This window comes from Balaenoptera acutorostrata, chromosome 9 (assembly GCF_949987535.1).
Source record: "Balaenoptera acutorostrata chromosome 9, mBalAcu1.1, whole genome shotgun sequence".
NCBI lineage: Eukaryota > Metazoa > Chordata > Mammalia > Artiodactyla > Balaenopteridae > Balaenoptera > Balaenoptera acutorostrata.
In genome coordinates, this window is record NC_080072.1 from 8,259,928 (window position 1) to 8,283,721 (window position 23,794).

General features: G+C 52.9%; 2 protein-coding genes and 1 non-coding gene across 4 annotated transcripts; 2 read left to right on the forward strand and 1 right to left on the reverse strand.

Annotated features, from left to right (window-relative positions):
* Window positions 1-3: 3 nt before the first annotated feature.
* Window positions 4-3,001, forward strand: TRPT1 (tRNA phosphotransferase 1). Of its 2 annotated transcripts, none has more exons than XM_007174334.2 (8): window positions 4-79; window positions 440-523; window positions 762-843; window positions 1,717-1,886; window positions 1,976-2,150; window positions 2,357-2,413; window positions 2,489-2,599; window positions 2,729-3,001. In XM_007174334.2, exons 2-8 carry the CDS (start codon window positions 449-451, stop codon window positions 2,818-2,820), a joined length of 762 nt encoding a protein of 253 aa, XP_007174396.2. In that variant the 5' UTR covers window positions 4-79; window positions 440-448; the 3' UTR covers window positions 2,821-3,001. The 2 variants fall into 2 exon arrangements, with proteins under 2 accessions (XP_007174396.2, XP_057409835.1); XM_057553852.1 differs by lacking the exon at window positions 4-79 and adding an exon at window positions 112-253.
* FERMT3 (FERM domain containing kindlin 3) lies at window positions 3,001-23,582 on the reverse strand. The gene is made up of 15 exons (XM_007174333.3): window positions 23,493-23,582; window positions 22,747-22,919; window positions 19,783-20,016; window positions 19,449-19,568; window positions 19,183-19,351; window positions 18,863-18,965; window positions 6,110-6,217; window positions 5,797-5,931; window positions 5,667-5,716; window positions 5,437-5,561; window positions 5,139-5,245; window positions 4,770-5,003; window positions 4,287-4,411; window positions 3,494-3,635; window positions 3,001-3,381 (listed from the first exon to the last, which is right to left on the reverse strand). The coding sequence occupies exons 2-15, from the start codon at window positions 22,904-22,906 to the stop codon at window positions 3,202-3,204; spliced, it is 1,992 nt and encodes a 663-aa protein (XP_007174395.1). The 5' UTR covers window positions 22,907-22,919; window positions 23,493-23,582; the 3' UTR covers window positions 3,001-3,201.
* LOC114236765 (U6 spliceosomal RNA) lies at window positions 14,941-15,047 on the forward strand. Its single transcript, XR_003622632.1, has one exon. It is a non-coding gene; the product is annotated as a U6 spliceosomal RNA (small nuclear RNA).
* Window positions 23,583-23,794: the final 212 nt, after the last annotated feature.

Below are 23,794 nucleotides of genomic sequence, written 5' to 3' on the forward strand. Positions count from 1 at the left end.
CCCCTTCTTCCTCGGCTTCTCATTGGCCGGTCCTGGCGGTCAGGGCCCGTCGGGGTCAGCTGCCTGGCCCCCGGAGTCGGTGAGCCTTCCCGTGTGTCCCGGCTCTGTCTCTCTGACCGGCCCAGACATTTCTGCCCCGTTAGCCTGGTTGCCGGCCCCGCCTCCGCAGGCCCGCTTTGCGGGGCAGACCAGGAGCCTGGGTCGCTGGGGCTCGACTCCCCTGGGCCCTGTGGCTGACAGAGTGTCACCTTGGGCAAGTCTTGCCTGCTGGGCCTCAGTTTCCCTATCTGCACCAGGGAGTTAGGGGTGGGAAGTGAATTTAGAAATCTGAATATCCCCCTCCCCCCAGCTCTCACATCCTGAGGCTTTGTGACTTTCTGGGCAGCGTGGGGACATGGGAAGGTCCTTAACAGTCTCCACATTTCACTGCTCCCCACAGGTCTTGGCCATGAACGCCTCTAGAGGAAGGAGGCAGGAAGCAGCAGGGCCCAAGGGTAGAAGGGCTCACAGACCCCGGGAACAGGTGCGCCCCCTCCACCCTCACCCCTGCTCCTAATGTGGGAGGGCAGGGGAGGGGGACTCTGAGTCCTGCTCCCTGGGAAATGCTGGTGGGGTGGGAGTGGGGGCAGATGGATTGTGCTGTTCCCGGGGAGCACAGGGACACCTCTCCCTCTGGTCTCCTACAGCAGATCGCTGAGTTCAGGGTGAGCAGCAGGGCAGGGTCACCACGGGGACTAACGGCCACCTCTGGGCTCTTTCAGGACCGAGATGTACAACTGTCCAAGGCTCTGTCCTATGCCCTGCGCCACGGGGCCCTGAAGCTGGGGCTTCCCATGGGGGCCGGTAAGTGAGCATCTTAGAGGCTGGGCCCAGGAGTGGTTGGAGCCCCGGGAACAGTGTGAGCCTGTCTGTGACTGCCTTCCCTCATGGCTCCCACCGCAGTCCTATGGGAACAGCACAGAAGGTACATCCCTTCCGTGTATAGGGAAGACTGAGGCCCAGAGCCCAGTATCATGTCCAGGGCAGACTGGGAGAGGAGCCTCTATCTGGGCCAGGCCTGGTGATACCTCCAGCCCAGTGGCCCAATAAACACTTATCCCAAGACTGGGCACTGCGGGTGTGTTGGGGCAACTGATGTTTATTGAGCGTCCACTCTGGGCTGGGTACTGTGCTCAAAAGGGTCACTTGATCTTTGTGACCCTCCATGAGGCAGATCCTATTCCCATATAAGTTGAGAAACTGAGGCTCAGAAAGGGGAGACTTTCTTTTTTTTTTTTTTAATTTAATTATTTTTTAAATTTTTGGCTGCCTCGGGTCTTCGTTGATGCGTGCAGGCTTTCTCTAGTTGCGGCGAGTGGAGGCTACTCTTCGATGCGGTGTGCGGGCTTCTCATTGCAGTGGCTTCTCTTGTTGAGGAGCACAGGCTCTCGGCTCGCGGGCTCAGTAGTTGTGGCTCGTGGACTCTAGAGCGCAGGCTCAGTAGTTGTGGCGCACGGGCTTAGTTGCTCCGTGGCACGTGAGATCTTACTGGACCAGGGCTCGAACCCGTGTCCCTGCATTGGCAGGCGGATTCTTAACCACTGTGCCACCAGGGAAGTCCCAGGGGAGACTTTCTATAGGTCACACGGGCTCTGTTCTTGTTGCCTGTGGCTTCCCCTGTTAACTCTGGCCCAAGCCAGAGCAAGTTCAGCTCCTGACCACTCTACCTGCCCACAGATGGTTTTGTGCCCCTGGGCACCCTCCTGCAGCTGCCCCAGTTCTGCAGCTTCTCAGTTGAAGATGTGCAGCGCGTGGTGGACACCAATGGGAAGCAGCGGTTCGCCCTGCGGCCAGGGGACCCCGGCGCCGGCCCTCTCATCCGGGCCAATCAGGGTCACTCCCTGCAGGTGGGAGCTAAGGGGACAAGTGGGAGAGCCATGTGAGACCTCTGTCTGTGAGGGGGTCTCACTGCTGCCCGTTCCCCCATCCATCCCAGGTACCTGAGTTGGAGCTGATTCCCCTGGAGGCCCTGCAGGCCCTGCCCCTGATGCTCGTCCATGGCACATTCTGGCGGCACTGGCCATCCATCCTGCTCAAGGGCCTGTCCTGCCGGGGGAGGACGCACATCCACCTGGCCGCGGGACTGCCTGGGGACCCTGGTGTCGTCAGTGGTCAGTGCCCCCCCAAGCTACTCCCACCCATTCTGTCCTCCCAGATCCCCCTCCAAGGGTCATAGCCTCTTGTCCAGGGGCAGCCCAAGCCCTGCATGCAGGAGCAACCCCCCACCCACACTGCAATGAGCTCAGGACCCCAGCCCACCCAGGTTTGATAACTACAAGCCAGACGCCCCAGACCCCAGCTCCAATTGTCTACTCAGGCATGCGGCCAAATTGCGAAGTGGCCGTGTTCATCAACGGGCCCCTGGCCCTGGCAGGTGAGTCTGGACACAGCAGGTATTGCCCCAGGCCTTCAGAGAGGGCATGAGTCACATCTCTGGCTCTGTCTGCAGATGGAATCCCCTTCTTCCGCTCTGCTAACGGGGTGATCCTGACTCCAGGGAACGCTGATGGCGTCCTGCCTCCCAAGTATTTCAAGGAGGCCCTGCAGCTACGCCCTACCCGTAAGAACCACCACCCCACCCCTATTCTTTGTGCCTGAAACCTGTGCCCTCTGCCCTCACCTCTTTCCCAGCTCCCAACCCCAGAATGACTTAGTTCTCCCTTCGCTAACCAACTCTTTTCTCTCTCAGGAAAGCCCCTCTCCTTGGCTGGTAATGAAGAGACAGAGTGTCAGAGTGACCCCAAGCACAGCTCCAGAGGAAGAAGGATGACCCAACAATAAAATATTTATTTTTTTTAAATGTAAAAAGATAACAAAAGAGAAACTCCAGTCTGAACCTGTGAGTCATCGTCCTGTAGCTGTAGCCAGTCTTCCTCATGTGCTCGGGGACTACAGCTAGGTCAGGGGTGTTGGTCTTGGTCACTCACACAAGGGAAGGGCGGGTGCTGTAAAAACTAGAGCCCACCCTCCCTAGCCTGGGGGATGGCGGAGTCTGGCCCAGCCAGGTCCCTGGTCTACACAAGGCCAGTGACAGTGGGTGAATGTGCCCAGCTCGGTCAGTGCACGTCTGGAGAGGGTGTGGGCAGTGAATCCCAATGGGTGTGGTGGGCTTTGGAGCGGTCATGGAAGGTGGTGAGTGGGGCAGGGGCAGTAAGACAGGCTTCAGAAGGCCTCGTGGCCTCCTGTGAGCTGCAGGAAGAGGTCCTCGTCCAGCTCCTCCCCGCGGGCCCGCTCCCGCGTTGACAGGAAGATGTAGCCCCCGATGTACTCATGCACGATGCGGCAGCTGGCAGATACGCAGCTGAAAGCCACGTTGATGTGCTCGTCAAACTCGATGGCTACCTGCGGGGTGGGCAGTCAGAGGGCTGGTAGGGGGTGGGATGAAGGAGCAGCCCTGCCCTGGTTGGGTCTGGCCCAGCCCCGTGTCCCTCCCCCACCCTCACTCCGGGCCCACCTGCCGGATGTCCCAGTTGACGTTCCACTGGCGCATGTTGCTGAAGCGCCAGGTCTTGACCACGTCGCCCACGGCCAAGTCGATGCGGATCAGTCGGTTGTTGGCGATGCCCAGAATCTCGTCTTTTCTGCTGCCCTTGAACCTGGTGCCCAAGGGGAGAGTGTGAGCCGGGGCCCCACCCCGCATGGCCCCAGAGCCCTCCCAGACAGCCAGGTGCGGAGCTCAGCAGCAAGCTGGCAAGTAAATCACTTAGGTTCTCTGGGTCTCAAGTTCCTTATCTGGAAAATGGGGGTTAATCAATATAATCACGATGATAGCATTTAGCAGAGAACCTAAATCACTTAGGTTCTCTGGGTCTCAAGTTCCTTATCTGGAAAATGGGGGTTAATCAATATAATCACGATGATAGCATTTAGCAGCGTCAGGCAAAGAGTCCATGCTCTTCGATAGCAACTTTTTTCTTGTAGCATCGTCCTCCAGTTGCTCCTATCTTTGCAGGCTTGGAAAATGGGCAGTCAAAGGGGGCACTTCCTGTCACAGCAGCCACCCAACCCTGTCCTGCAGATCAGCTGCCCAAGGCCCAGAGAGGAAATGGTCTGTGGCAGAGCTGGGACGGGTGCGGGATCTCCTGCTCTCCCCGCCTGATCCCTCTCTTGTGTTTGCAGGATGGAGGGGGTGCACGCAGGGTGCCCTCGGTAAGGTCTCCCCGCAGAGGACAGGAAGGAAGGCTTCAGATGGCTTTACCATCTTCAGAGATGGTGCTTAGCAGAGTGGACTGGGGTGGTACTCATACCTGACCACGACATAGGAGATGCCGAAGTCAGGCAGGGACTGCCAGGCCTGAATGAAGCGCAGCTGGGCCTCAGACAGCGAGAGTTGGGCCACATTCTGGTGGGCTTCCAGGATCCGTGGAGTGAGCTGTGGGACAATGCTGGTGAGGGGCTGCCAAGGTCCCTGAGACCCCCTGCCTGTCCCCATCAGGAAGACAGGATGCTGAGCCTGGGGCAGGGCCAGTGCCCAGTGTGGGTCCACCCGAGTGCACCCTCTCACCGTTCAGCAAATGTGAGCTGAGCCGGGCCCTGAGGTGGACGTGGGCAGCTGGACCGTGACCACCCCCCCCAGAGGGTGGGGACCAGCACGTTCAGTCTCAGGGACCCAGGTGGGAGAAGGAGTGAGTGAGCGTGTGCATTTCCAGAGGAAGGCTCTGTGGACATCCAGGGGCAAGGGTGGCCAGGTAAACCGTCTGGCCATTCCCGCCACCTCCTCCCTCTGGCACCTGCTTGGCCTTGAACTTTCGCTGGAAGCGGGGGGCGACAAGCCCGTAGGGGTTGAGGCCCTCAGCGGAGGCGTCAGGGCCCTGGGAGTGGTTGCCCGAGCCCCCGCCGCCTGTCCGCTGCAGGCTGAGGAAAGCCAGGATGGCCTGCACCTCGCTGGAGTAGCTGCTGTCCGCCATGGTGCGGCCCTTGGAGGCCAGTCGGCAGCCGGCCATCCAGCGGGCATACTGCTGCTCCTGGGGTGGGAGGGGTGGAGAGGGAGGTGAGGGGCTGGCGAGGCTCTAGCTCAGCCCCCTGCCCTTGGCCTGGCTCAGCCCCGGCCCCATCCCCACTCCAGCCTCAGCCCTGGCCCCTGCCCAGCCCTCACTCACATCCTGGCACCGCAGGTAGATCTCACTCATGCCCTCAGGGGAGGGCACCAGGAGTTTAATGCAAAACTTCTGGCCTGAGACGTTGACATCAGGGACCACTTCACAGCCTGGAGGAAGAAGGGGTGGGCTAGGCTGGGGAAGGGAGCCCTGTTGAGAGGGCCCTGGGTGAACGCCAGCCCTGAACAGTGGCCACAGGTCAGAGGGCATCTTCCCCACCCCCAGGAGGAGACAAGTGAGAGCCTTCACCCGGCCAGCACACAGCCCTTGTCCCTCTCCTGGCCAATCCGCCCTCACTCACCCTTGAGGTTGAGCTGCTGAATGGGGTCCCCAGGGGCCTCGTCCTGGCTCTTGTAGTAGGACAGCGTGGTCTCCTTGAACACTACCCAGTGCTGGCGGTACCCCTTCAGGGTCAGCTTCCGGGGCCTGAGGGTGAGGTGGGAGGTTCGTGACAGGCCCCCTCCCTCCCTCCTGTCCTCTCTCCACACTGGGCCCCTCCAGCCGGGCTGCCAATTCTGGGCCCAAACTCACCGGAAGATCCGGAGATGGTCCTTGAGTTCTGGGATGGTGGTGAGGCTGTCCTGGGGAGGAGAGGAGTCAGGGGGGACCTGGTCCCTGCACCTGACCCTGACCCCAACCCCTGACTGGGACCCCTCCTCACCAGCACGTCCGTAGGCGCCGACCCCTCCAGCTTCACCTCCAGGTTGCTCAGGGCTGCATCCAGGTCATCCAGCCCCGGGTCTGTGCCAGCCGGTTCGTCCACCTCCCCACTTTGGGACAGCTTGTTGATGTGGTACTGGGAGGAGCATGTGACCAAGGAGGGCTGAGCGGGCAGCCCCTTAGCCCAACAGTGCCCTCAGCTGGGCTTCCCCAGAGATGGGTCCCCTCTGGAACACCCTCCCTGCCCTGGGCCTGGCGCGCACCTGTAGGGCGCGCACCTGTAGCCCCCCAGGGTCCCCAGGCCTGCCCGGCACCTGTAGGGCTGCAAACACCATCATCTCCTCCTCGGTGCAGTCAATCTCCTCCAGCAGCAGGTCCCACCGAGCCTGCTCGTACAGCTGCGTCAGCCTCACCGGCTCTGTCTGGAGTGGTGGGAGGGGGAGGCTGGGTTGGCCGGGTGTTAACTGCCCTGAACACCCCCTGCAGCCAGCTCCTGCGCGCCTCGGGCCTCAGTCCTGCCTCTGTGCTGTGCAAGCTCATCTGGTGGCTGCACAGCCCCAATCCCAGCCTCCCAGCCTGCCAGCCCCATCTGCCCAGGCAAGCGGCAGCTCCTTCCCTCTAAACCTCTTTGTGCAGATATTGAGTATTTGTCTACTGCGCGCCCTGCACGCTGCTGAATGGACAAGGGGGACTGAGTAAACCAGTCAGTAGGTAAGTGAAGTGATTCAGGAGAACGATCAAAGCGATAAAGGAAGTAGCTTCCAAAGGGCGCCTCACTTGTGTGCTCAGGCAGGAAGCCCACAAGTTTGATGGTGATGAGAGAGAAGGGAACTGGGGTGCTGGGGCAGGGGGGCTACTCTACAGGAGGAAGCATTCCAGGAAAGCTTCCCTGGGGAGGTGACATGCTGCGCTGAGACCTGAGGATGGACAAGCCACTGAAGGGAAGAGTGGTAGGAAGAACATTCCAGAGAGAAGGAACTCAAAGGGGGATCCCAGTTACCCACAGAAGACCAAGCCCACGCTCCCTCTGAAACCCACCAAAATTGATAGCAAAGGCATAAAAAGGATAAACCCAAAAGGACAAAGAAGAGAGAGGGGAGACAACTACAGCTGGTGAGAGATACCACCAAAATGTTGGAAGATGAACAAGCAAAAACATGAACAGGAACTGAGTTGCAGGGAAGGAGAGCTGGGATCTCGCACCTTTTTCCCTTTCTTGTTCTATGGCAAAAGCACTAATGAGTTTTGTGACCACCTAGAAGGGGGAGATAGGGAGGGTGGGAGGGAGATGCAAGAGGGAGGGGATATGGGGATATATGTATACATATAGCTGATTCACTTTGTTATACAGCAGAAACTAACACAATATTGTAAAGCAATTATACTCCAATAAAGATGTTAAAAAAAAAAAAAAAAAAAAAGATCAGAAAGCCAACAGCAAAAAAACTAAGATCTGAACAAAGGCATCCAGTTCACATGGCGGACAGGCTCAGGTCTGGGATCCTCTGGGAGGCGAGGGTGGGCTGAAATGAGGACCGCAGAAAATCTATAAAAAGAGCACTTCCCTCCCCACTCCCTGCAGCCAAGCGACAGCCAGCTGGCACCAGGTAGAAACCAGAGATTTACTCTCGAGATGCTGAGACAGAGGTACCCCTGCATTTGGTACATCTGGGTGTGGGGTGCATTGTGCTGAAAACAGCTGAATTAAGGGAAAGTTGGCATTTTGAAAGGTGAGACATCCCCAGCCCTTCCCCACTTGTCACCAAACACATTGGCAATGAGCCTTCTATTCCCCAGTCAGGAGATCAGAGCATTCACTGCTGAGAAGCCAAAGAGAAAACCCCCACAGAAAGTGGCATTCCTGCCCCATCTTCCCCAGGAGGCCTAAAATGCCAAGCCCTATTCATCCATTCAGGGTTTCCAACTGGCTTCTTAGAGCCTTACTTCTAAATATGAAAAGACAGGCAGGGATTACCCACATTTTAGGAAAGCTGCTGGAATGAACAACAGAGACCCATGAACTATAGTCAGACAGGGGAAAAAAAGAGCTTGGAGGAAATAAAGACAACGCAGGGAGCAGAAAAAACTTCAAACACCAGTCAGAATCCTTACAGAGACAAAATACTGCACTCATAAAATAACAGGATGCTATTTTTAAAAGGAATGTGGGGCTTCCCTGGTGGCGCAGTGGTTAAGAATCCGCCTGCCAATGCAGGAGACACAGGTTCAAGCCCTGGTCCTGGAAGATAGCAACTCAGCCTGTGTGCCACAACTACCAAGCCTACACCCTAGAGCCCGTGAGCCACAACTACTGAAGCACACGTGCCTAGAGCCTGTGCTCCGCAACAAGAGAAGCCTCCGCAATGAGAAGCCCGCGCACCACAACGAAGAGTAGCCCCTGCTCACCCCAACTTTAGAAAGCCCACACACAGCAACAAAGACCCAATGCAGGGCTTCCCCGGTGGCGCAGTGGTTAAAAATCTGCCTGCCAGTGCAGGGGACACTGGTTCAAGCCCTGGTCCAGGAAGATCCCACATGCCACGGAGCAACTAAGCCCGTGCTCCACAACTACTGAGAGTGTGCGCCTACAGCCCGTGCTCTGCAACGAGAGAAGCCACCGCAATGAGAAGCCCGTGCACCACACGAAGAGTAGCCCTCGCTCCCCGCAACTAGAGAAAGCCCACGCGAAGTGACGAAGACCCAACGCAGCCATAAATAAATAAATAAATATTTTTTATTAAAATAAAATATAAACAAATAAAAGAAACGTGATTATAAAGTTATAGTAATTAAGACAGCATGGCATTCACAAAGAGAGACAAATTGATCAATGTAATCAAAGAGAGTCAGAGAGAGACCCACACATGTATGTTCACCTGACTTAAGACAAAGGTGACCTTGCCATCACTGGGGAAAGGACGCTCTTTTCACTAAATGGACCTGGGTCAATTGGATACCCATATGGTAAAAATTTTTTTAATTTAAAAATTAAAGGGCTTCTCTGGTGGCGCAGTGGTTGAGAATCTGCCTGCCAATGCAGGGGACAAGGGTTCGAGCCCTGGTCTAGGAAGATCCCACATGCCGCGGAGCAACTAGGCCCATGAGCCACAACTACTGAGCCTGCGCGTCTGGAGCCTGTGCTCCGCAACAAGAGGGGCCGCGACAGTGAGAGGCCCGCGCACCGCGATGAAGAGTGGCCCCCGCTTGCCGCAACTAGAGAAAGCCCTTGCACAGAAACGAAGACCCAACACAGCCAAAAATAAATAATAAATAAAAATAAATAAATTTTTTTAAAAAATTAAAAAAGTTTTTGTATCCCTACCTCACACTACATACAAATATCAATTCCATTTGGGTCAAAGATCTAAATATCAAAGTTAAAACAATAAAGTCTTTGGAGAAAAATAGGCCTACATCTGTGTGACCTTAGAATAAAAGATTTCTTAAACAGGGTGCAAAAAATATTAATCATAAAAGAAAAAATATGACTCAGATTATATTAAAATTAGGAGCTTCTGCTTAGCAAAATAAACCACTAAGAGAATGAAAAGGCAAAGCACAGAGTGGGAAAATATATTCACAATATGTTTATCTGTCAAAGTACTCATGTACAGAATATATAAAGAACTCCTACAAAGCAATATGAAAAAGACAAGCAACTCAATATAAAAACTGGCAAAACTGTTGGAAAGAAACTTCGCAAAAGAGGATATCCAAATGGCTAATAGCCATATTAAAAAGTTGTCAACTTGATTAGTCATCAGGAAAATGTAAATTAAAGCCACATAAAAAACACATCAGGGTTTCCCTGGTGGCGCAGTGTTTAAGAATCCACCTGCCAATGCAGGGGACATGGGTTCGAGCCCTGGTCTGGGAAGATCTCACATGCCACAGAGCAACTAAGCCCGTGTGCCACAACTACTGAGCCTGCACTCTAGAGCCCGTGAGCCACAACTACTGAGCCCACATGCCACAACTACTGAAGCCTGCATGCTCTAGAGCCCGTGAGCCACAATTACTGAGCCTGTGTGCCACAACTACTGAAGCCCAAGCACCTAGAGCAAGTACACCACAACGAAGAGTAGCCCCCGCTCGCTGCAACTAGAGAAAGCCTGCACGCAGCAACAAAGATCCAATGCAGCTAAAATAAAAACAAACAAATAAATAATTTTTTTTAAAAAGCACATCATTGGTTGCCTGGGGTTGGGTGTGGGATGAGGAATGACTGCAAATGGGCACTAGAGAACCTTCTGGGGTGATGTAAATGTTCTAAAACTGGATTGTGGTGATGGCTGCACAACTGTATAACTTTACTAAGAATAAACTGCTTACAGTGGGCAATTTTTATGGTCTGTAAGTTATATCTCAGTAAAGCTGCTTGAAGAAACAAACAAAATACCATGTGAGATACTATTATACACCTACCAGAATGGCTAAAATGGAAAAGGTAGGAAATACCTGCTGGTGAAGTTGTGGAACAACTGAAACACATACACTGCTGGTGGGGGTGTATGAGTGTGTAGTTATCTACTACAGCTAAACCAATGCCTGCCCCACAACCCAGCAATTCCACCTCTGGGTATATACCTTATAGAAACGTGTACATATGTTCACCAAAAACATATGCTGGAATGTTCACAGTATCTCTATTCATAATAGCCCAAACTGAAAATTGCATAATGCTCATCAACAACAGAATGGAAAATTAGTTGTGGTATATTGACAGCATGGAATATTACCCACCAGTGAGAAATATGCTACCACTATATGAACATGGATGACTTATACAAGCATAATGCTGAGTGAAAAAAGCCAGACACAAAAGAGTATAGACTGCGTGATTTCATTTATGTAAATTTCAAATACAGGCAAAACTAATCTATGGTGTTAGCAGTAACATTAGTGGTTCCCCCTGTGGGAAATACTGCTTGGCTTCTGAAGGCTGGTAAAGTTTTGTTGGTTTACATTTGTGAATATTTCTAAATGTATGTTACACTAAAAAACAAAACAAAACAAAAAACACTTCAGAAAGGAACAGTCAGAAAATAAGAGCTCTTAGAATTTAAAAAGACAGTTGCGGAAATTAAAAATTCAATAGCTCATTTGGAAGATAAGTCAAGGAACTTTCCAGAAAGTAGAACAAAAAGACAACAAGCATTAAAAAAAAGAAAGAAAATATAAATGTCTAATTTTTTTCTTTTAAAAATTAATCTAGGAGGTCTAACATCTACTAAGTTCCAGGAAAAAAAAAAAAGCAGAAAAATAGAGGGGAGTAAATTATTAAAGAGATTGTATAGAACATTATTCTAGAACTGGAGGACCCTGATTTGAAAGGGCTCAGCAAGTGTGCGGGACAATCAATGAAGAAAGATTCATACGAGGACATACTATTGAGAGATTTTTAAACACCAAGTGATAAGGAGAATATTCTTTTGTGTTTTTGCTTTTGTTTTCATTTGGTCACGTTGCATGGCTTGCAGGATCTCAGTTCCCCTACCAGGGCTTGAACCCAGGCCACAGCAGTGAAAGTGCTGAATCCTAACCACTAGACCACCAGGCAACTCCCAAGAAGATTCTTAAAAGCTTCTGGGGCCTCCCCTCCCCTTTCAAGAAAAATTAAAAGGGTCACACATGGAAGGATTGAAAATAAAAAATGGCATTGGACTCCCCAACAGCAACACTGGAAACTAGAGGACAATGGGAAGGTGGCTTCAAAATTTGGCAGGAAAATGTTTCAAACCTAGAATTCTGGACCTAGCCAAACTATCATGCAAGTGAGGGTAGAACAGCAACCTTCTCAAACACACAGGATTTCAAACCACTTAGGGGAAGCTATTAATATTTTACCATTTTAGGGGAAGCTATTGAAATATATGCTCCATCAAGATGAGGGAGTCAGTCAAGAAAAAGGAACACAAGAGATCCAGGAATCAAGAAATCCAATATAGGAATTCCCAGGAAATAGTGAAGGGAAGTTCAAGGACAACAGTTAAGCAGTGGGTCTAGACTGCTACCATTCCATGGTTCTGACCAGGAAATAACACTGACTGATATCCTAAGGTGATCAATCATTTTGAAAGGGGCATTGTCCTTAGGTTGCAATGTTGGAGGGGCTTGGTTATAGAACATCCCACCTCATCACGCTGAAGATGCCCCATGGCAAGCCACAGACTCACAGAGAGTGTCCAGATAGCCTTTTGGGGTCTCTCTTCTAATTGTACACAGACAGACAATTAATAGAAAAGAAATAAACCAAGAAAGGAAGTATAGTTACTCTGTGGCTTAGCTAAGAACGTTATTTATATGTGTTACTATTTACAGCCACACTCACGTTGTTTTAACCAAAAGCTACAACACAGCTCAACTGGAAAGATGCAAAGAGATGCGTGTGTTGTGGGGGAAGGAGGGAGGATATAAGACAGATAAATCTTCACCTTTCATACAAAGTGAATAGATTATGCGTGAAATGAAAAAGTCAAGGGAATAGACATATATAAGCTTGTCATATAGATGTAAACACTAGAATAAAAAGCTACAGAGTCAAAACCTATAGTCTCTAGGGATCAGAAATCTGGGAAAAAGAGAGGTGGGGCAGGGAACTGTTTTGTTTTGTTTTGTTTTATTGTTATTACTATTAGGACTATTCAACTCTTTAAGCCACCATATGTTACTTTGATTAAAAATAAAATTTAGGCTTTTTTTTTCTTTTGACATGAAACACAGCTTGTGGGATCTTAGTTCTCCAACCAGGGATTGATCCTGGGCCCTCAGCAGTGAGAGCACAGAGCCCTAACCACTGGACATCCAGGGAATTCCCTAAAATTTAATTAAAACAAAGAAAACGACAAAGACCAAACGGATTTTAGATACTGGACAACAGACCACACAGAACAGGGATCCCTGAGAGAATGGAAACAAGTGAATGGTGACGTTGCCCCAGCTTGCTGCCTGGAGCAAGTGTGCCTGCTGTAGCCAAGGGTAGGACCCCAAACGGAGCCCAGCATATTCCCTGAGGTGAGCAGGTGCAGTTGAGAATCTGGGGAGTCCAAGGCAGCTAGAATTCACTGGACAGAGTGTTGCAGAGGACAGAGCTGCACAGAGAGAAAACTCTGGATGGAAATCAGCAGAGGGCTCCTCTTTAGTCATTAGCTGGGTACTGATCAGCACACGTGTATAAGGAAATAACTCCAGGCTAGAAAGAAACACTAAAAGGAGCAGGTGGAACACTTACCAGAGCTCACATGAGGGTGGGAATAGTTCATATTCCCAACACAGATTAGAGAAGCCTCATCATATATATAACATCAGAATACTCAGAACACGTGAGTTCCCTGGTGGTCCAGTGGTGACCGCTGCCAAGGGCCGAGGTTCAATCCCTGGTCAGGGAACTAAGATCCCACAAGCCGTGTGGCAAAAAAAAAAAAAAAAAACTCAGAAGGCTCTTGCCACAATAATGGGGTAAATTAGCCCTAGATTAAAAGATGCTTTTTTTCTGATCTAATTAATTATTATTTAATTATTATAAATTATAATGCTTAGTTCATGTTCAAAGCAAACCTTAGAAGGATCAAACTGTTTCCAAGTGTCTTAACTTCACCCCCAAACAAGGTTTGAAGATATTTAAAGCACTACCAAAAAAAAAAAAATCCAGGACCCAAGAACATAAGATTTGTAGTGTCTGGCATCAAATAAAAATTTTCCAAGAAACAAAAAAAATTTCCAGGCATGAGAACAAGCAGAAAAATACAACTCATAATTAGGAGATAAATAGTCAATAAAAGTAAATCCAGAAATGACACAGATAATAGAATTAGTAGAAAAAAACACTAAAAAAAATTATTTTAAATATATCCTGTATGTTCAAGAAGGTAGAGAAAAGCATGAGCATGTTAAGGAGAGATGGAAAATATTAAAAAAGGTCAAAATTGAACTTCTAGGCAGTGTATTAATGACATACTAGACACGGGAGAAGAAAAGATTAGTAAACTTGAAGACAGAGCGATAGAACTATCCAAAATGAAACACAGAAAAATAAGACTGGGAAAAAAAAAAACTGAACAGAGCATCAGTGAGCTGTGGGATGATTTTAAGCAGTCTAATAGTCATGTGATCAGAATCCCATAAAAGAGGCGGGGGGGGCAGAAAATATATCTGAAAAAATAAAGACCAAAATTTTTCCAAAGTTGATGAAAACTATAAACTCAGATTGAGGAGGCTCAATGGACCCCAAGCATGAGAAACCTGAAGCGAACCAAGGCACGTGATCATCAGATTGTTTAAAACCAGTGATAAAGAGAAAATCATAAAAGCAGTCAGAAAGGGGCTTCCCTGGTGGCACAGTGGTTGAGAGTCTGCCTGCCAATGCAGGGGACACGGGTTCAAGCCCTGGTCTGGAAAGATCCTACATGCCGCGGAGTAACTAAGCCCGTGAGCCACAACAACTGAGCCTGCGCGTCTGGAGCCTGTGCTACACAACAAGAGAGACCACGATAGTGAAGAGGCCTGCGCACCGCGAAGAAGAGTGGCCCCCGCTCGCCACAACTAGAGAAAGCCCTCGCACAGAAACGAAGACCCAACGCAGCCATAAGTAAAAAAAAAACAAAACAAAAGCAGTCAGAAAAAACACGTGTTACATACAGATGAACAAAGAGAGACAAGCCACAAGACTGTGAGGCAGAATTTTTAAGGAAAAAAAAAGTCAACCAAGAACTCTACACCAAATAATATCTTTCAAAATCAAAGGCAAAATAATGACTTATACAGACATACAAAAGCTGAAAGAATTCATCACCAGTAGACCAGCTTGACAAGAAATGTTAAAGGAAGTCCTTCAGGCAGACAGAAAATGATACCAGCTGGAAATCCAGATCGATACACAGGAATAAGGAGCACAGGGAATGGTGAGTGTGTAGGCAGAGAGAAAAGACTGCTTTCCATATTTTAAAAATGCGTTTGCAGGACAATTTGCTGATGGAACTGTTCTGTGTCTTGACTGTATCATGTCAAGGTCCTGGTTGTGATACTGGTTGGGGGAAACTGGGTAACGAGTCCCCAGGTATCTGGGATCTCATGTATTTGTTCTTACAACTGTCTGTGAATCTACAGTTATCTCAAAACTAAAAGTGTAATAAAAAAATAATGGACTGTGCTCGCTTTGGCAGCACATATACTAAAATTGGAACGATACAGAGAAGATTAGCATGGCCCCTGCGCAAGGATGACACGCAAATTCGTGAAGCGTTCCATATTTTTATATGGAATCTAAAAAAAAAAAAAAAAAGTGGTCATGAAGAACCTAGGGGCAAGACGGGAAAAAAGACGCAGACCTACTAGAGAATGGACTTGAGGATACGGGGAGGGGGAAGGGTAAGCTGGGACAAAGTGAGAGACTGGTACGGACATATATACACTACCAAATGTAAAATAGATAGCTAGTGGGAAGCAGCCGCATAGCACAGGGAGATCAGCTCGGTGCCTTGTGACCACCTAGAGGGGTGGGATAGGGAGGGTGGGAGGGAGGGAGACGCAAGAGGGAAAAGATACGGAGACATTTATATGCATAACTGATTCACTTTGTTTTAAAGCAGAAACTAACACACCATTGTAAAGCAATTATACTCTAATAAAGATGTTAAAAAAAAATGGACTGGTTAAAGTAAAAATAATCATGATGATGACTCAACAATTCTACTCCTAGGTATTGATATATACCCAAGAGAAATGAAAATATATGCCCACTCAAAAACTTGTACATGAATATTCATGGCAGGATTGTTCATAACAACCAACCAGTGGGGGTAAAACAAACATCTATTAACTGATGAATGGATAAATAAAGTGTGGCATATATGTACAATGAAATATAATTTTACAATAAAAAGGAATGAAACACTGAGACAGGCTACAACATGGATGAACCTTGAAAACATTACGCTAAGTAAAAGAAGCCAGCCACAAAAGGCCACATATTGCACGATTTCATATATATGAAATGTCCAGAACAGGCAAATCTATAGAGTCAGAAAAGAGATTAGTAGATGCCTGGGGCTGAGGAGGGCTAGGGGATAAATGAGGAGTGACTGTTAATGGGTGTGAGATTTCTTTTGGGGATGATGAAAATGTTCTAAAGCTGATTGTGGTGATAGTTGCACAACTCTGTGAATATACTAAAAACCATTGAGTTGTACACTTTAAACGGGCAAATTATATGTATTATTTCTCAATACAGCCATCATCATAATAATAACAGCAACAGGGAATTCCCTGGCAGTCCAGTGGTTAGGACTCCGTGCTTTCACTGCCAAGGGCACGGGTTCGATCCCTGGTCAGGGAACTAAGATCTTGCAAGCTGCGCGGCGCAGCAAAATAAATAAATAAATAAATAAATAAGAATAGCAGCAACAAGGATGACAATGTATCGTGGGCTTTGACGTATGTAGAAGGGGAGTGTGTGATAACAAGACCACAGAGGCTGGGAGGGGAAGAGGGGATCCCACCACAAGGTTCTTACACTGTAGTGAAGCGGTGTTTCGCTGGATGGTAATTATAACCCCTAAAGCAACTGCCAAAAAAAGAAAAAAAAAAGCAGCATAGATGATAATACACTCTTATAAAGGAGATAAATGGAATCATGAAAACTACTCAATCCAAAAGAAGGCAGGGGTGGGAATTCCCTGGAAGTCAAGTGGTTTAGGACTCGGTGTTTTCACTGCCAGGGACCCAGGTTTGACCCCTGGTGGGGGATCCCGCAAGCTGCGCAGCACAGCCAAAAAAAAAAAAAATTTAATTAAAAAATTTAAAAAATAAAAAGCAGGCAGGGAATATTGTACAACACAGGGAACATAGCCAATATTCTATGATAACTATAAATGGAGTATAACCTTTAAAAATTGTGAATCACTACATGGTATACCTGTAACTTAGATCATATTGTTCATCAACTATACTCCAATAAAAACCAACAAACAAAAGAAGGCAGGGAAGGCGGGAAAAGGGCACAACAGTCTGGAGGAGAGGAAGGAGCAGGGATGTGGAAGGAGAGGAAAGGGAGGCCGGGCGGGTGGGAGGGAGTGGGCAGCGCCAGGGCCAGATCAGCATGGTCCTGGGCCACAGGCACCCACAGCAGCCTTTTAAGCAGGATTGACAGGACCTAATGCACATAAACGTTCATTCCAGATGCTGCGTGGAGGTTGGGGAGGCCAAAGGAGCAGAGAGGTCCATTAGGAGGGGTTGCAGCAACCCACATGAGAGAGCCTGATGTTGGACAGATGAAGAGACAGAGAGGAACGGGTGGTTTGGGATGTTTAGTTCAAGGAAGGATCAACAGGACACAATGAGGGATGAGATGAGAGGGAAAGGGAAAGACCCAGAATAGTGTAAGTGCAGGGATTTTGCCATGAGTCCATGGTGGGAGGATGTGCTGGGCAGACTTGGAATCAAGAGTTCTGTTTCAGGACTTCCCTGGTGGTGCAGTGGTTAAGAATCCACCTGCCAATGCAGGGGACACGGCTTCGATCCCTGGTCCAGGAAGATCGCACATGCCGCCGAGCAACTAAGCCCGTGCGCCACAACTACTGAGCCTGTGCTCTAGAGCCCGTCGAGCCACAACTACTGAGCCTGCGTGCCACAGCTACTGAGCCCACACGCCACAACTACTGAGCCCATGCATCGCAACTACTCAGCCTGTGTGCTGCAACTACTGAAGGCCGCGCGCCTAGAACCTGTGCTTTGAGAAGCCACCGCAATGAGAAGCCTGAACACCGCAACGAAGAGTAGCCCCGCTCACCCCAACTAGAGAAAAGCCTGCGCGCAAAAACGAAGACCCAATGCAGCAAATAAATAAATAAATAAACAAATGAATAAATAAATAATTTTAAAAGGTTACTATGTCCAAAACAAGTAGGCTTATCCTAGTGGAAGGCTACTTTCAAAAAAAAAAAAAGAGTTCTGTTTCAGGCAGAAGCTGAGATGCCTGTTAGGTGCCAGAGCAGAGACAGCCAGTTGGACATGAGAGTCTAGAGCTCAGGGGAGAGAGGTCTGGGCTGGAGGTGGTAAATCTATAAAGAGCACAGAGATGATCCTTAAATCCAGGAGGCTGGAGCTTCCTGGGAGAAAGGGTAGAGAGAAGGAGGCTGGGGATGGAGCCCTGGAGCCCGCAACTCCCAGAGGCTGTGGAGAGAGGAGGAAGGGCTGAGGAACCTGGGCAGGGCAGCTGCAGACCCCTGTGCGCGTGGGGATCCCAAGTGGCCAACTAAGAAGTGGATGGCGAACTTCCCTGGCCGTCCAGTGGTTAAGACTTCACACTTCCACTGCAGCGGGTGCAGGTTTGATCTTGTATGCCACGTGGCGCAGCCAAAAAAAAAAAAAAAAAAAAGAAGTGGATGGGAAGTGAGCAGGGAACAGATGGCATGGAGGGCGTGGTCACCTCAGCAGGACAGGGACTCCAGGATAGAAGACTCTAGGATAGAGTTGGCTGAGGAGAGAGAGGGAGTCGAGGGGCACCCACAGGAAAGGCTTCCGGGGAGCAAAGACGCTGGACCCCAGGGGTCTAGAGACAATGGCATTTAGCAGTTTTGCAGTGAAGCGGTGCAGAGAAGTGGGGCCACAGGTAGAGGGAGCACCTGGAGGTTTTCCAGATGGATTCATGGAGCCTCTTGGTGGCCGGTGGGGACGGCAGGCAGGGAGGGAGAGAGGCACACAGGTGCCTGCCCGCAAAGCCTCATCTTTCACCTGCCCCTAGTCCCTGCAGGTCCCAGTGCCACCGCCTCCAGGAAGCCTTCCCTGAGTGCAGGTGTGGGTGCCTCCCACCTGAGCAGCCTTCCCAGGGGCACCTACAACCGTCTACACTGAGCTGTGGTCATTATCTCCCTGACGGTCCTTGAGAAACAGGTCTTGCCATCAACTGGGGCCCAGCACCATGTCGGTGGAGTTAATAAACGGGTGTGGATGGACAAATGGACAGATGGACAGACCCCTACAAGTGTCTAACATTCCCAGAGCCCAGACCCCCGAAGCAAGGTCCCCGTGTCCCACTGATCCAGACACCCCTTCTCCCTGACCCAGCCCACCTTGGGATCCAGGTCGAAGAAGCTGTAGTACTTGAAGCGCAGCCAGAGCATGTCCCCAGCCTTGACACCCTGCTGCATGAGGCACCGCGACGAGTCCAGCCACCTGGGCCGCAGCGCAGGCAGAGGCAGGGTCAGGGCTGAGTCGGGGGCAGTGGGGCGGGCTGGGCAGGGGCTGGGCAGGGGCTGGGGCAAGCACACCCATGCAGGAAAGGCCTGGGGACAGGCGTGGGTTTGGGATGAGCAGGACACAGGGGAGGGTGTGGGCTCTGGGAGCAGAAGCTCAGGCACAAGGGCAGGTGAAGACCCGGCAGGCGAGGCACCTGCTGTGGAGCTGGGTCTTGTCCAAGAGGGAGCTGGGCCGAGGCAGGCGCTGGAGCAGGAGGGGGTCTGGCGGTGCGAGGGGCCGGCTCAGCATGCGGTAGCAGGCCTCGGTCTGGGCACTGTCTGAGAAGTGGGCTGGCATCCCCCGGAACGACACAGGTGCCACGCCTGGAGTGCGGGTCACGGTCAACCAGGCCCGGCCCCGACCCCAGGCGTCCGGGGCCTGCCCTTGTGGCCGCCCCTGGGCTGCCCCGCCTGCACTCACCCCCGGCCAGGACGACCTTGGTCAAGTCATACACCTCCTCCTCCGGCTCCTTTTCCTTCTTCTTCTTCTCCTTCTTCTCAGGAGCCCGGAGCAGAGACATCTCCTCAGGGTGCCGGATACCTGAGAGGAGCAAGGGTCTCGGCGGGGGCTGGGGTCCTGCCCCGTGACCACCCGCCCCACCCACGGGCAGCTCGGGGCAGGGCCCAGCCCCACAAGCCGGGTGGGGAACAGATCAGCAAGGCCGAGGTGACAACAGCTGGGCCTGGAAAGGGAGGGAACGTGCCCCCTGGCAGGACCCTTGCAGGGGGCAGAGTGGGGACCAGCCGGGACTCACTGAGGAGCCGGCAGACGGCAGCCACAGCCTGGAAGAGGGGCCGGGAGAAGCTGGCTCGGAGGCGCAGGGCACGGCGATTGGGCAGCCGCAGGATGACAGGCCGGTGCTGGGGCCCAAAGAAGAGGCGGGCGTCCGCCAGGATCCCGTATTTGTCCAGTGTCCAGTGGGTCTGCAGCAGCCATTGTCTTTTCTGTTCCCACCAAATGGCATGGTCTGACCAGTCCTGCTTCCGGTCTGTGAGGCCACAGGCAAGGGGGGACCACGTCAGCCTTGGAGGGCCCTGCCCCCAGTGCTGAGCACAAGCCTGGAATTCAGAGGTGGTGACCGCCGCTCCCCTGCCCAGGCCAGGGGCGGGGCCGGGCGGGGTTGGCTTGGGGGCTAGGACGGAGGTCACGGCAGAATGGCTCTTTGCTGGCTCACCCTGCTTGTCCCCTGGGCTCAGTTGCTACTGAGGGGAGTCACTTCCCAGGGGAGCCCCCAACCCAGAATCTCAGTGCTCCCGCCTCACGCACTCCAGTGCCTTGGGCTCCCCTGTACAGCACCTCCTGTGTCCTCCCGCAGTTCCTGGCTTCATGGCTTCTCCCTGGCATTCCCGGGAGCCAGAGGCAACTGCAGGGCCTGGGGCTGTGCCGGGCACGCAGCAGCAGGCACTCCATAAATATCTAGTGGTTACTAGCTCTGTGACCTTCGCCAAGACCTGAACCTCTCTGGGCCTCAGTTTTCTAGCTCCTGAGGTGTGAGCAGCAATGGACACTGAGTGACCCAGGCACGCGGCCGCATCAACACAGCGCATGGGCCTTCGGTTAGAAATGCGAGCACTTCGAGGTCATGCAGCTAGTGAAGGAGGACACGTGCTCGCCTCTCCACCTTCCCTTCAGGAGCCTGAACTGGTGCCAGGTGAGCACAGTGGAAGAGCAGAGCCCACTAGTGTCAAAGCCCCTCCTGGGGAGTGGTCCCGTCCTCTGCCCCGCCCCCCTCCCTCTTCCTCCTGCCCTGAAGTCGCCCTCTGTGCCTTCACTCTGTTCTTGGTTTTGTGGCACCCACTCCCCGTCTCCTCCTGACCCTTTGCTCTTGTTCTGTCTCGTTGGCCCCCTCTCCTGGCCTGCCCCCGTGCTTCCCCGTTGGCTCAGTCAGAGGACCCTCTTCTCCCTCCTTAGCCACGGCCTCTTCCCGGGGTCTCACCTAGTCTACGGCTCCATCTTCCTGCTGTGAGCCCCAGGCCAGAAACCCCCAAGCCACTGGCTAAGGGGCACGTCCACTGGCTTCGATCATTCCGGAAACCCTTGTTCACCAGCCCACGTGCCCAGCTCTGGGACTATAAATGCAGTGACTCCTAGTCCCAGCCCTAAGGTGCTCCACTTCGCCTCGCTCTGCCTGACACTGGACAGAGGTGCCCCCTCCCCTCGTCAGCTCCCTGGGGACTGGGTGACAGCGGCTCTCCTGCCAGGCCCGAGCTTCCTCCCTTTCACTTTTAGCCACCACATTTTACCAATGCCAGCCCTCCTCCAAACTCACCAGTCCATCCTCACCCGACCCAAGGGGCCTGCCTTAGCCTGACAGCCTCGCACTGGAAACCCTTCGGCACAGCTGCTCTCCACCTCCGGGATGGAGTCCAAGACGCCTTATGGCATTCACCCCAGCCTCGTTTCTCGTCATACTCCAGGAGTCCTCCCCAGCCTTGGGGCTCCAATTCAGAGCCGCACGTCCCCGTGCCCCAGTGTGTCGCCTCGCTCCTCCCTGCTGTGGCCCCCTCTCAGGATTCATATTGTCCCAGGCTAGGTGCAGCAGCCAACACTCAGCCCTGTGCCGGCAGCTAAAGGGCGGTCCCACCTGCCCGGCTGCGCTCCAGGTCAGGGGCTGGCCCAGCCAGCATGGCCGTCAGTAGACCTCTGATGTGCTAAGGAATGAGTGGGAGTTGGGGGGGTGGGCACAACAGTATCCTCGGGGCTGGGGACAGGATCTGGAAGGACTTGACCCCGGGGGCCCAGCAGCGGGTGGAGGGGTGGGTCCGGCTGGCCGCTGGTTCAGGCCTCTCGCTTCACTGTGGGCCATGCCCCGGGGCCAGCCGGCTCTTCTCCTGGAGCACCTGGTCTTCACCCTCTCCGCCCTGCTCGGCCAAGCCTGCCTGAGTCTCTGACACCCGGTCTCCTGAGGGACCCTCTACTCTCCACTTCTGCTTTCACAACCTCCTTGGGCCCTGCCTTCTGGAGGCTTCCCTCACCACCTCAGCCCTGTGGCCGGGCTGCCCTGAGGCCCCGTGCTGTCCACAAGCCACTGACCTCCCTCCCAGGCCGCCCACGGCGGGTTGGCTGGGTCTGAGGAAACCCACTCACCCCCACCCCCGGGGGACCCAGGACCCAGGCTGGCTGGCACTATCGCGGGCCTGCCTTCCGGCTCTGGCTATCGGAGCGAGCCCGCCGCCCTCCCAGGAAGGGGCAGCCCACACCCCCAGCAGGGGAAGGCGATGAGAAGCCCCCGTGTCAGTGGCCCTGCTCCCCTCCAGGGCTGACACCACAGGCGGCTGTGCTGTAACTTCCTGTGGGGGCAGGGCCTTCCCACCCAGGCTGGGCCTGTCACCCGCCTGCTGAGGGCTTCCGCCCGCCCGGGGAGAGGGTGTGGGAGCCCGTCCCCAAGTCAGCAGGATCCCCCTCTGGGCTCCTCTCGACCCCCAGAATGGGACCTCTGCCTCAGCCCAGGCAAGGCCTCTCCTGCCCCAGAAGTGGGTGAACGGAGGACCGTGGCCAGGTCTGCTCCTTGGGGTCTTAGTGGAACCCGTTGGAGCGGGAGGGAAGGAGGAAAAACAGTGGGAGGGAGGGGAAGTTAAGTTGGGGAAATGTCTTTTTTGGAACCAAATGATTAAGCTGGTGCCTGAGTCACTGTGACTCCATTATCGAGGGCCACGCAGCAGGGCTGGTCCGGAAGTGCCAGGGGACCCCGTGGGCAGCGGGGGCGGTGGGCACTCACTGATCTCCTCCACGATCTTCAGGAGCACCCCACCGATGTGTGACTCCCCTGTGACCCGGAGGGTGACCGACTCGGCCTCGGGGTCCTCCTCTCCTACAAACACCCGCAGCTCCCAGGACGAGTCGATGTAGTCCCCTGTGGCTGTCTTCATCCCCGCCATGGCTGCGGCAGCTCTGGGGAGAGGGTGGGAAGGAGGCAGGGTGGGCAGCTGGGGCCTGGTAGGCTGCCTGTGGTGCCCGGGACAGGCGGGGTCCCAGAGAGCAAGCCCGTAAGCCAGAATGCCACGGCAGCAGCAAGACGCTGGGAGCTGAGTTGTTGCAGGCAAACCTCAGACCCTCTCTCCATCACAGATGATTGGGCTGAAGGGATCTTCAGAGTCTATGTTGCCCAGCCCTCTCCCTTCTTGCAGACGGGAAGACAAGGCCCGGTAAGAATAAGAAGGGCCTCACTCAACATGACCCAGCTCGATGCCAGAGCTGAGCACAACCTCCGTCAGCTTGCTCAGCCCACAGCCCAGCCCAAGCCCGCACTGGCAGCTGCCCACCCTAGAAATGGTTGTGAGCCCAGGTCAGAAAATAGCTCCAGTCAGGCCCAAAGGTCAGCTCCATCATCCCAAACCAGCCGAAGCCTCTCTAGGGCAGTGGAAAGTCCAGGCTGCCACATGGAGAGAGGCATGCTGGGCAGAGGGGCTGCCGGAGGGCGAGGAAGAGAAGGGTCCTTGGGTCTCCAGCCACCGGCCGGCTTACCTTCCCTGCAAGGGGTTGGGGCTGGAGGTGGGGGTCGGAGCGTCAGCCACTCCTGGCTGCAGCCCGCACACCTGCAGACCACTGCGTGCTTCCTTCTCCTCTCTCTCCGTGGAGCTTCCTTCAGAGGGCAGCCCTTGCGCCTTATCAAAGCAGGGCGGGCCTGGCCCCTCCCCAGGGCGTGCTGGCACTGGGGGCAGGAAGCAACGGCCAGCAGCACCGGGTGGTGGCGCGCGGCAGGGGTTCCAGTGGGGCCCTGCCTTTGCTCCCAGTGAGCACAGGAAGCAAGTGGGGCTTGTGGACCC